General features: G+C 37.2%; 1 protein-coding gene across 3 annotated transcripts in view; it reads left to right on the forward strand.

Moving 5' to 3' along the window:
* The window catches only part of LOC123530391 (Golgi resident protein GCP60-like), an 80,464-nt gene that overhangs the window by 25,030 nt on the left and 42,479 nt on the right, over positions 1-12,955 (forward strand). For 2 of the 3 annotated variants that reach the window (XR_008366040.1, XM_045311165.2), the window contains exon 5: positions 554-577. The exons of the other annotated variant lie outside the window; for it this stretch is intronic. Coding sequence is in view for 1 of the 2 variants with exons in the window: in XM_045311165.2 (XP_045167100.2) it covers positions 554-577 (24 nt within the window). In the remaining variant the exon portion in view is untranslated. The remainder of the gene's footprint in view (positions 1-553; positions 578-12,955) is intronic. 3 annotated transcript variants of the gene reach the window in all.

Consider the following 12,955-nt stretch of genomic DNA (forward strand, 5'->3'; position numbering starts at 1 on the left):
GAACATACCTTTACGCTACAAACGATAAAACTAAAGGGGAACTTCGTTATTGAGCGTCACTGAAACGTCATGACATCACTTCTGCTAACGGACATTAATTTCTCGCGCTTTGTGTACATACTCTACTACAAGAAAGAGTGCATTTCTGTTTGCTTTATTTATTTTATTTTTTTTTTATAAAATACGGTATGCAAAAAGAAAATCTGTCAGAATAAAATGCTTATATGTATACGCTATGCAAGAAAAAATATCAATGATGTGTTTAGAATCTATAGAAATATCCATCCCTCAGCCACCTGCGCATGGGCGGTAACTCGGCTAGCCTCGTTACCGCCCAATGCGCAGGTGCCCTTGGGACGGATATTTCTATCTGATTCTTAAACACATGACAGATATTATTAATCTGATTATTGCTTGGTTAACTACTGATTTATGTATTTCTGTATGTTTGTTTTAATGTAATTTAAATTATAGATTTCTACAGGGGTACAGCAGCATATCTTTTTACTTTGCATGTATGTTTGAAATGCATGTGATGATTGCCTGTTTTCAGTCCAGCTCTGCAAGAAACTGACAAGTATGTATGTTACTGAGGGAAACCAATGCATGCTTGCATAGTACTTAGTAGTTATAGGTAGTTCCAGTTTTGCTTGTTTTAGGAACTTGCCATTTTCATCATCAGTTATATATGCCATGTCTTAGAGGTGAAATGAGCCAATACTGATAATATGTTTAAGTTAAATTCATTTCACACTCTTTGATGTACCTTTGGGACAGAAGTATTGAATAAGGCGTGGGAACTATATATGTAATAGCAACACTTAAAACAGGGACAATCCATCTCTTTATTTTTTATTCATGTTCAGTTTACCTGAGTACAAATTGCACCCGCCTGAATACCAAGTGTTTATGGCCAGCTGTTGTGGTAACGCTTTGTCTGTCTTCCATTGTTGCCATGCCTCGAAAACAATTTTACCATTTACATTCTAGAGGTCACAGTTTTGGACTAGCCTTCATGAAACTTGGTCAGAATATGTACTTCAGCAAAATCATTTTTGTGTTTTTAACTGGCTTATGTGGGGTGGGGGAGGGCGGGGTGGGGTCAGTAGATCAGATCTAGGAAAAAACTTGTTTACAAGCAGTAAGCCATATTTTCTAGCAGATTGATATGAAATCTGGTGAGAATGTATCCCAGTATGAAATCTAGATCAAGTTTGAAACTAGGTTATTAGGGGTCAAGGAAAAAAGGTCACTAGGTCAAATAAAGGAAAAGCTTTGTTTGTAGGATGTAAGCCATATTTTCTAGCTGATTGATATGAAACCTAGTCAGAGTGTAAAACTATGCTATGAAATGTAAGTTAAGTTGTCATCTGGGATAAAAAAAACCAGGCCAAGCTAACCCTTGATCTGTATGAAACCTGGTCAGAACATTTTATGTCTATTCAATCTAGGTCTAACTGGAAACTAGGTCATCTGTGGTAAAAAACTAGACCACTGATTTAAATCAAAGAAAAACTATATTAACAGTCAAAAGGTCATATTTTCTACATGAGACTATATGAAACTTGGTCAGAATTTTGACATTTAATTTTCAAAAAGCCACACTGTTTGACGTAAAGAAATCTAGTCTTAGTATAAACTTGTGTCAGTTGAGGTCATAGACAGGGTCATTAAGTCAAATCATAATAAAAAATCTTGCTTACGTATTAGAGGCCACATTTTTATGCCCCCCTACGAAGAAGGAGGGGAATATTGTGGTGCAGATGTCGTCTGTCGGTCGATCTGTCAGTCGTTTGTAGACCAATCGGTTTCTGGATGATAACTCAAGAACGCTTGGGCCTAGGAGCATTAAAATTGATAGGGAGGTTGGTCATGACCAGCAGATGATCCCTATTGATTTTGAGGTCAGTAGGTCAAAGGTCAAAGTCACAGTGATCTGGAACAGTTAACGGTTTCCGGATGATAACCCACAAGAACGCTTTGGCCTAGAATCATGAAAGTTAATAGGGAGGTTGGTCATGACCAGCAAATGACCCCTATTGATTTTTAGGTCAGTAGATCAAAGGTCAAGGTCACAGTGACCTGAAACAGTTAAACCTTTTCTGGACAATAACTTAAGTACGCTTGGGCCTAGGATCATGAAACTTGATAGGGAGGTTTATCATGACCAGCGGATGACCCTATTGATTTTGAGGTTTGTAGGTCAAAGGTCACATTGACGCAGAACTGTAGAACTTTTTTTTGCCAAATAACTAGATAATGCTTTGGTTTAAGATCACATTTGATACAGAGGTCACTTATGACTGGTAAATGACCCATAATTATTGATTTAAGGTCAAAATGTCAAATGTCCATTACACAGTGACCAAATCATTTCTGTTCCTTGAGCAGTTACTGAAAGCATCAAAGGGCGGCATTTCGTGTTCTATGAGCTCTTGTATTTTTTGTCTCCATGAAACCTTGTCAGAATGTTTGTCTTATAAAGTGTAGGTCAGATTTGAAACTTCGTCATCTAGGGTCAAAAACTAGGGTACCAACCAGATTTGCATAAAGCCTGGCCAAAATCTAGGTCATATTAGATACTAGGTCATCTGTGTTAAGAACTAGGACAGTTTAATGATACAGGTGGCCCTCTTGTTTTACTTTGGGTTATATTTAAGAAATTGGGAGATATTTTAACTTTTGCTAACCTTTGTATGTGATTTGCTAACAATTTCAAGTGTCACTGAAAAAGTTGATTGATCAATCAATGAAATATCACAGTTGTTTTTTTGTTTGTTTTTGTACCAGCTGTTGACACACAGTTTTACAAAGACATGTAGCTTTCTGTTAATTGCATTTCTTTGTTTTCTGGGACGATCAGTTTGTAGAAAAATCGTACTTGTTTTTATTGTCACTCTTAATCTTAGGGTTAATGCGTATAGATACAGCTACTGTTTTCTCAAAAGATAAAATTGTTGATGAAAATATTGATGTCTGTATGAGATGTAACCTTTAGAGACATAAAGATGATGGAAATATTGATGTCTGTATGAGACATAACCTTTAGAGACATAAAGATGATTGAAATATTGATGTCTGTATGAGCTGTAACCTTTTTAGAGACATAAAGATGATGGAAATATTGATGTCTGTATGAGACTTAACTTTTAGAGACATAAAGATGATGAAAACATTGATGTCTGTATGAGACTTAACTTTTTTAGAGACATAAAGATGACGAAAATATTGATGTCTGTATGAGACATAACCTTTAGAGACATAAATTAGTTACCAAGTACATTTTGAAGTTTGACAGTTCTTGGGATGTTTCATATTGTGCACTGTTATTTGTATGTTGATATAACTTCTGGTCTTGATCATTGTTTTAATTATGTATGCCTGTGTTAAAAGAAAAGGGGTTATATTGTTTTGCACATTGTCCGCTTGATCAGTCAGTTTGTTTGTTTGTAAATTGATAGACCATTTGGTTTCTGATAAATAACTGAGACCACTAAGTCTTGTTCTCACAGTGGTTTCATAGGATGATTGTCTGTGGTCAGTAGATGACCCCTATTATTTTTAGGATCAAAGGTCAAGGTTACACTGGTATGAGACTGAAAATGGTTTCTGCTCAATAACTAAAGAAGGCTCTCTGCCTATTGTAGTCAAACTTCTTAGTGGATGTCAAAATGTGCTTAAAATGGGCCTAAAAGTTTGTGTCACACATATCTCAAGAAGTATTTTACCTAGAATAGTTAAACCTTTTAGGATTGTTGTAGGGCATGTGAAGTTTTGCACCTGGCTATTTGTTTGGGACTTCACTGAAAGTGGGAGAACCAGTGTCAGTAAGGGAAACTTCCCGTTCTTGAAGTCAACCACTGGGTTTTTCCCTACTTCCTGAACGGGAAACTTGATACTAAATATAGTAACTTGCTTCCCGTTTCTGACTTGTTAGCTCACCTGTCACATAGTGACAAGGTGAGCTTTTGTGATCACCCTTCGTCCGTGGTCTGTGCATCTGTGCGTGCGTGCGTCAACAATTTCTTGTCTGCACGATAGTGGTTTCATTTATGATTTTATTTTAACCAAACTTGCACACAACTTGTATCACCACAAGATCACGGTTCCTTTCTTTAACTGGCCAGATCCCATTATGGGTTCCAGAGTTATGGCCCCTGAAAAGGCCAAAATTAGCTATTTTGACCTTGTCTGCACAATAGCAGCTTTATTATGTCTCCCCCAGGAGACATATTGTTTTTGCCCTGTCCGTCCGTCCTTCCGTCCGTCCGTCCGTCCGTACGTACGTCCGTACGTACGTCACACTTCATTTCCGAGCAATAACTAGAGAACCATTTGACCTAGAACCTTCAAACTTCATAGGGTTGTAGGGCTGCTGGAGTAGACGACCCCTATTGTTTTTGGGGTCATTCCGTCAAAGGTCAAGGTCACAGGGGCCTGAACATTGAAAACCATTTCCGATCAATAACTAGAGAACCACTTAACCCAGAATGATGAAAGTTTATAGGATGATTGGTCATGCACAGTAGATGACCCCTAACGATTTTAGGGTCACTCTGTTAAAGGTCAAGGCCACAGGGGCCTGAGCATGGAAAACCATTTCCGATCAATAACTTGAGAACCTCTCGTCCCAGAATGTTGAAACTTCATAGGATGATTGGTCATGAAGAGTAGATGACCCCTATTGATTTTGGGGTCACTCCGTCAAAGGTCAAGGTCACAGGGGCCTGAACATTGAAAACCATTTCCGATCAATAACTAGAGAACCACTTGACCCAGAATGTTGAAACTTCATAGGATGATTGGTCATGAAGAGTAGATGACCCCTATTGATTTTGGGGTCACTCCGTCAAAGGTCAAGGTCACAGGGGCCTGAACATTGAAAACCATTTCCGATCAATAACTAGAGAACCACTTGAACCAGAATGTTGAAACTTCATAGGATGATTGATCATGAAGAGTAGATGACCCCTATCGATTTTGGGGTCACTCTGTGAAAGGTCAAGGTCACAGGGGCCCGAACATTGAAAACTATTTCCTGTCAGTAACTTGAGAACCACTTGACCCAGAATGATGAAACTTTATAGGATGATTGGTCATGCACAGTAGATGACCCCTAACGATTTTAGGGTCACTCTGTTAAAGGTCAAGGCCACAGGGGCCTGAACATGGAAAACCATTTCCAATCAATAACTTGAGAACCTCTCGACCCAGAATGTTGAAACTTCATAGGATGATTGTTCATGCAGAATAAATGACCCCTATTGTTTTTGGGGTCACTCCATTAAAGGTCAAGGTCACAGGGGCCTGAACATTGATAACCAGTTCCGATCAATAACTTGAGAACCACTTGACCCAGAATGTTGAAACTTCATAGGATGATTGAACATGCAGAGTAGATGACCCCTATTGATTTTGGGGTCAGTCTATCAAAGGTCAAGGTCACAGTGGCCTGTTCATGTAAAATCATTTTTTGGAAATAACTTGAGAACCACTTGACCTACAATGTTGAAACTTAATAGGATGATTGGACATGCAATGTAGATGACCCCTATTTATTTTGAGGTCACTTGATGAAAGGTCAAGGTCACAGGAGCCTGAACAGTGACTTTAGAACCACTAGGCCAAGAGTGTTGAAATTTAGCGTGATGACAGGACATGCCAAGTAGATGATCCCTATTGCAGCCAACCATCAGTGTCTCTTTGACTTTCGCTCCTGACCCCTATTGACTTCTTGCCTATAGGACTTTGCATTGGGGGAGACATGCGCTTTTTTACAAAAGCATTTTCTAGTTTATGATTTGGTTTTTACCAAACTGGCACACAACGTTTATCACCATAAGATCTTGGTTCCTTTCTTGAACTGGCCAGATTCCATTATGGGTTCCAGAGTTATGGCCCCTGAAATGGCCAGAATTAGCTATTTTGACCTTGTCTGCACAATAGCAGCTTCATTTATTATTTTATTTTAACCAAACTTGCACACAACTTGTATCACCATAAGATCTTGGTTCCTTTCTTGAACTGGCGAGATTCCATTATGGGTTCCAGAGTTATGGCCCCTGAAAGGGCCAGAATTAGCTATTTTGACCTTGTCTGCACAATAGCAGCTTCGTTTATGATTTGAATTTAATCAAACTTGCACAAAACTTGTGTCACCATAAGATCTCGTTTCCTTTCTTGAACCGGCCAGATCCCTTAAGGGGGTCCAGAGTTATGGCCCCTGAAAGGGCCAAAATTAGCTTTTTTGACCTTGTCTGTACAATAGCAGCTTCATTTATGACTTGATTTTAACCAAACTTGCACACAACTTGTATCACCACAAGATCTTTCTTCCTTTCTTGAACTGGCCAGATTCCAACATGGGTTCCAGAGTTATGGCCCCTTTAAGGTCCAGAATCGGCTATTTTGGCTTTTGCAGCCATATAGAGACTTCATTTATGGTTTTATTTGATACAAACTTCCAAAATATCTTCAACAACAATAAATCTTGGATTCCATGACAAATCAGATCCAGTCGTAGGTTCCAGAGTTATTTTATATCTGATTACCTCCCCTGATTGTAATCAAAATGGATTTATATCAGTAAGTACTTATAGGACTTATTTGAAATTTCATTATTGTTATTAGTTGGACTGAGACAATCAAGGTAGATAACTATGGACTGATTTTATGTCAAATTACCTTCCTTTATTTCAAATTAAAATGGGTATATCTGCGTAACTAATGAAGATACTGATCTGAAATTTCATTTATGCCAACAGATTTATTTGTCAGATCCTTCTTTTGTTCACTTACAATATTTTTTTTTTAATTACTTCCTTTTACGTTACTATAAATAGCTTATTTTAGTAACTTTTTTATTATTGGCCATAGGGAAAAACCGAGACCACTTTTCTGTGGTACAACATGGATGGTACCTCCAATTTTTAGGTGTATTTTGACATATCTATACCTTTTATAAATTGTTTTTTCTTTTTGGTTAAATTTCTTCCCTTAGTTGTTCCTGTCCTTTGGATTTAGATATTTTTTCTGAGGACCTTCTTGTCCTCAAGTGCAGTGATAACAGGTGAGCGATATAGGGCCATCATGACCCTCTTGTTTCATTCAAATGGCCCAGTGCATAAGAATATGCATGGTATCATTAAATAAAATACAACATTGTAAACTTGAGAAATATGTCTAAATTTCTACCGTTCAAATTGTTTTTAATTATCCTAATAAAAATTATATTCAACTTTGAAATTATTTAATTTCAAAATTTCCCAAATTGGAAACTTAACTTCCCGATCGGGCAGCTCATCATATAGATTTATATTGAATTGCTTGTCTTTTATAGAGTACTTAAGTTGCACAAATAATACTAATAAAACACTTCTTAAAATTGCCCTGCTTGATGACTGCTAAAACAAATTAACATTTCCAAATGCTTCAGCATTATTTTTGTGACAAATAGGCTGTTTATACTCGTACACATGCAGTTCTTGTTTTAAATGTTATGTTGCTTAAAATCATACGGGCACAAAACGATTTTATGCAATAGTATGCATCATTAAAAGCTTCATATGGACCTGTACAAAAACCTGAAAAAAAAAAAAAAGAATTTTCTGATTACTTCTGACTGAATGCAATTCAATGTAAATGTACATATCTGTGTTTCCCGATTTGGAAGTAATGTTTCCTGTTCGGGAAGGATTGAAATTAATAAATTAAAAAGTTAAATAAAATTTCTGTTATGACATTTAAAGAAAATCTGAACAGTAGAAATTTAGATAAAGTATCCGAGTTTAACTTGGCATATTTCATTTAACGACACCATGTATACTCTTATGCACTGGGCATTTCGATGGAAACAAGTCAAAAAATGATGATTTTGCTTCCTGAACGGGAAACAAGTTACTATATTTAGTAACAAGTTTCCCCTTCGGGAAGTAGGGAAAAACCATAAATTGATTTCCCGAACGGGAAGTTTCCCCTACTGAGTGTCCAATGGCATATTTAGCTCACAAAAAATTGTTCTATATATATTATACTAAATATTAGTTGAAGATAAAATTCTTGATACAACAGTTCTTTGTGATTTGTTTTGTTTTTCTTGCAAATGAAACCATTCAAAGTGTTTGGAGTAAATCATTTGTATAAGTTTGACTTTTTATATCTCTGACCAATGTTACTTACATCCATCAGTGCAGTGAAGTTTGTGTTATATTCTGTATGGTTAAACGTCTGGGACATTCTGACCACATTATTATGTTTGCATGGGGATTTTTAACACACTATGTAGACTCATTCTGCACAGAGAAGTATGTCACATGAATATCAAAGTCCCCTTTCCATGCCTAAATATATGGATTGATTTTGAAATAGTTTAGTACTAATGATCAGTGAAAGGCAATATGGTAAGCATGACCTTGATACTTGTCTTCAAGGTCAAAGATACAAAGAGAGGTCAAAGACATTAAGCTCTTTGCTGTAACTGCTTTTTAGTATGTTTAATATAGCAGTATTTTATGTTGATTTATGAACAATTGCTTAATTGTGATACCAGCTTTAATTGATTGCAAGGACATTTGAACATAGCTACCATTGTCATGTGACACTGGCAGACAATTGTTTGGTAATACCTTTTTAGATTTGACTGCTACTTTTTGTTCACAGTGCTAAAGATTGTTCAAAAATATAATTATTATAGCTGTAGATAATATTAGAATATAAAATTACAAAATGTCTATGTTCTAAATTATGTTAGCTTAAGTATATATCTATTTGTCAGTTTATTTTATGTTAATTGATGGAATACTGTGTTTTATCATTGTCTGCTGATATGGCTTTGGTGATCCCCTTACTCTTATCTTTGGTGTAAAGGTGTAGTCACATTATATAGTATATTTTTTATTCAGATAATGTTTTTGGAGGAAAATGGTATTATGCCCCCGAAGGGAGGCATATTGTTTTTGAACCGTCTGTCTGTCGGTCTGTCAGTCTGTCGGTCTGTCCGCAATTTTCGTGTCCGGTTCATATCTTTGTCATCCATGGATGGATTTTCAAATAACTTGGCATGAATATGTACCACAGTAAGACGACATGTCGCGCGCAAGACCCAGGTCCGTAGCTCAAAGGTCAAGGTCAAACTTAGACGTTAAAGGTCATTTTTCATGATAGTGCATTCGTGTCCGGTCCATATCTTTGTCATCCATGGATGGATTTTCAAATAACTTGGCATGAATGTGTACCACAGTAAGACGACGTGTCGCGCGCAAGACCCAGGTCCGTAGCTCAAAGGTCAAGGTCACACTTAGATGTTAAAGGTCGTTTTTCATGATAGTGCATTCATGTCCGGTCCATATCTTTGTCATCCATGGATGGATTTTCAAATAACTTGGCATGAATGTGTACCACAGTAAGACGACGTGTCACGCGCAAGACCCGGGTCCGTAGCTCAAAGGCAGGGGTCACGCTGTCGATCGCCACTTGAGCCATTTGCGACAAAAAATTAAAAGTGGCTCCGAAGTTTTCTAACAGGCGAAAATGGCCCGAAGCTATGTCTGTCTGCAAAGCTACGAATATTGCCAGTTTTACGAACCAAAAGGTGTGAAAAAGCGATAATCTGTGTAGACAAACAAGATCCGTTATTGAGAAAGGGAGGGAGACAATTTGCAAATTTTTTATTTCATCAGGCAGTTAATTCACGATTATTAGATTATTGAATAACAAACTGGATAATTTTAAATTATAATCATCATTTTGTGCGCTTGATACGATTTTATTAGCAATCGGCCGTTAGACGATCTATAGCAAATTTTCTATGATTGCGGAGGGTTAGTTTTGGGCAAAAACAAATAAAAAATGCTTTAGATAAGCAGAAATTGTAAGTTTTGAATAGCTATGATGAAAGAAAAGCAATGAAACATTGGTATTTTATCAAATATTTAATTCTAACTTACGTTTTCCGTATTTGTCACCAGTTTTCGCGACCGTGATTTTCGGATATTTCTGTCATTTCTGACGAGATTTTTTAGTGCAATCTTAATAAAAAGCCGATAAAAAGTCTACATTTAAGAAAAATGTGACAACTGTTGCAAAAAGAGCACTTATTTTGAAGTATTTTTCTAGAATAAAACCTGCAAAGGCATCGAACCCCACCCACTTATAGGCAATGTGCAAAATAAGACACTGCTTAAACAATTTTTTAGCTCACCTGTCACAAAGTGAAAAGGTGAGCTTTTGTGATCGCGCGGTGTCCGTCGTCCGTCGTCCGTGCGTGCGTGCGTCCGTCCGTAAACTTTTGCTTGTGACCACTCTAGAGGTCACATTTTTTATGGGATCTTTATGAAAGTTGGTCAGAATGTTCATCTTGATGATATCTAGGTCAAGTTCGAAACTGGGTCACATGCCTTCAAAAACTAGGTCAGTAGGTCTAAAAATAGAAAAACCTTGTGACCTCTCTAGAGGCCATATATATCACAAGATCTTCATGAAAATTGGTCAGAATGTTCACCTTGATGATATCTAGGTCAAGTTCGAAACTGGGTCACGTGGGGTCAAAAACTAGGTCAGTAGGTGTAAAAATAGAAAAACCTTGTGACCTCTCTAGAGGCCAAATTTTTCATGAGATCTTCATGAATATTGGTCAGAATGTTCACCTTGATGATATCTAGGTCAAGTTCGAAACTGGGTCACGTGGGGTCAAAAACTAGGTCATTAGGTCTAAAAATAGTAAAACCTTGTGACCTCTCTAGAGGCCATATTTCTCATTGGATCTTCATGAAAATTGTTCAGAATGTTCACCTCGATGATATCTAGGTCAAGTTCGAAACTGGGTCACGTGAGGTTAAAAACTAGGTCAGTAGATCTAAAAATAGAAAAACCTTGTGACCTCTCTAGAGGCCATATTTTTCATGAGATCTTCATGAATATTGGTCAGAATGTTCACCTTGATGATATCTAGGTCAAGTTCGAAACTGGGTCACGTGGGGTTAAAAACTAGGTCAGTAGGTCTAAAAATAGAAAAACCTTGTGACCTCTCTAGAGGTCATATTTTTCATGAGATCTTCATGAATATTGGTCAGAATGTTCACCTTGATGATATCTAGGTCAAGTTTGAAACTGGGTCATGTGGGATTAAAAACTAGGTCAGTAGGTCTAAAAATAGAAAAACCTTGTGACCTCTCTAGAGGCCATATTTCTCAATGGATCTTCATGAAAATTGGTCAGAATGTTCACCTTGATGACATCTAGGTCAAGTTTGAAACTTGGTCATGTGCAGTCAAAAACTAGGTCAGTAGATCTAAAAATAGAAAAACCTTGTGACCTCTCTAGAGATCATATTTTTCAATGGATCTTCATGAAAATTGGTCAGAATGTTTACCTTGATGATATCTAGGTTAATTTTGAAACTGGGTCACGTGAGGTTAAAAACTAGGTCAGTAGATCTAAAAATAGAAAAACCTTGTGACCTCTCTAGAGGCCATATTTTTCATGAGATCTTCATGAATTTTGGCCAGAATGTTCACCTTGATGATATCTAGGTCAGGTTCGAAACTGGGTCACGTGGGGTCAAAAACTAGGTCAGTAGATCTAAAAATAGAAAAACATTGTGACCTCTCTAGAGGCCATATTTTTCATGAGATCTTCATGAATGTTGGTCAGAATGTTCACCTTGATGATATCTAGGTCAGGTTCGAAACTGGGTCACGTGGGGTCAGAAACTAGGTCAGTAGGTCTAAAAATAGAAAAACCTTGTGACCTCTCTAGAGGCCATATTTCTCAATGGATCTTCATGAAAATTGTTGAGAATGTTCAGTTTGATGATATCTAGGTCAGGTTCGTAACTGGGTCATGTGCGGTCTAAAACTAGGGCAGTACATCGAAAAATAGAAAAACCTTGTGACCTCTCTAGAGGCCATATTTTTTACAAGATCTTCATGTAAATTTGTGAGAATGTGCATCTTGATGATATCTAGGTCAAGTTTAAAAGTGGGTCACGTGCCTTCAAAAACTAGGTCATTAGGTCAAATAATAGAAAAACCTTGTGACCTCTCTAGAGGCCATATTTTTCAATGGATTTTCATGAAAATTGGTCAGAATTTTTTATCTTGATGATATCTAGGTCATGTGCTCAAAAACCAGGTCACTATGTCAAATAATAGAAATAACGACGTCATACTCAGTTCAACACTGAGTCATGTGGGGATAGGTGAGCGATTCAGGACCATCATGGTCCTCTTGTTTCTTTTTTGACATCTTTATTTTAAATGTGATTTTCAGAATTTTTTATTAAATGGCAGATGTTTATAAAAATGATTATTTTAGAAGTTAACAAAAATTGATATTCTAAATAGCTTTTTAAAGGGTTATTAGGAAATATGTATCCTGACTTAAATGAATATAAATCTTTACATGTCAAAGGCTAAATGAGCCACGCCATGAGAAAACCAACATAGTGCGTTTGTGACCAGCATGGATCGATAATAACTACATTAATTTCTTGAGTGGTTTGAGTACTTTGGTACATATAATGTAGTCTTACAAGAATGTCAATGCTAAGCGCTTCGCCGTTGTTGGCCTCATAATTTTATCTTCGGAAAAAGCAGTGGCTCAGAGAAAAAAATTCCCAGTGTGACCTCTGCAAAGGTCAAGGTCACACTTAGACGTTAAAGGTCATATTTCATGATAGTGCATTGATGGGCGTGTCCGGTCCATATCTTTGTCATTCATGCATGGATTTTAAAATTATTGGACATGAATGTGTACCACAGTAAGACGACGTGTCGCGCGCAAGACCCAGGTCCGTAAGTCAAAGGTCCTAAACTCTAACATCGGCCATAACTATTCATTCAAAGTTCCATCGGGGGCATGTGTTATCCTATGGAGACAGCTCTTGTTTTTAGCTCGACTATTCGAAGAATAGTCTAGCTATTCTACTCACCCTGGCGTCGGCGTCGGCGTCGGCGTC

The sequence above is a fragment of the Mercenaria mercenaria genome, chromosome 1 (assembly GCF_021730395.1).
Source record: "Mercenaria mercenaria strain notata chromosome 1, MADL_Memer_1, whole genome shotgun sequence".
NCBI lineage: Eukaryota > Metazoa > Mollusca > Bivalvia > Venerida > Veneridae > Mercenaria > Mercenaria mercenaria.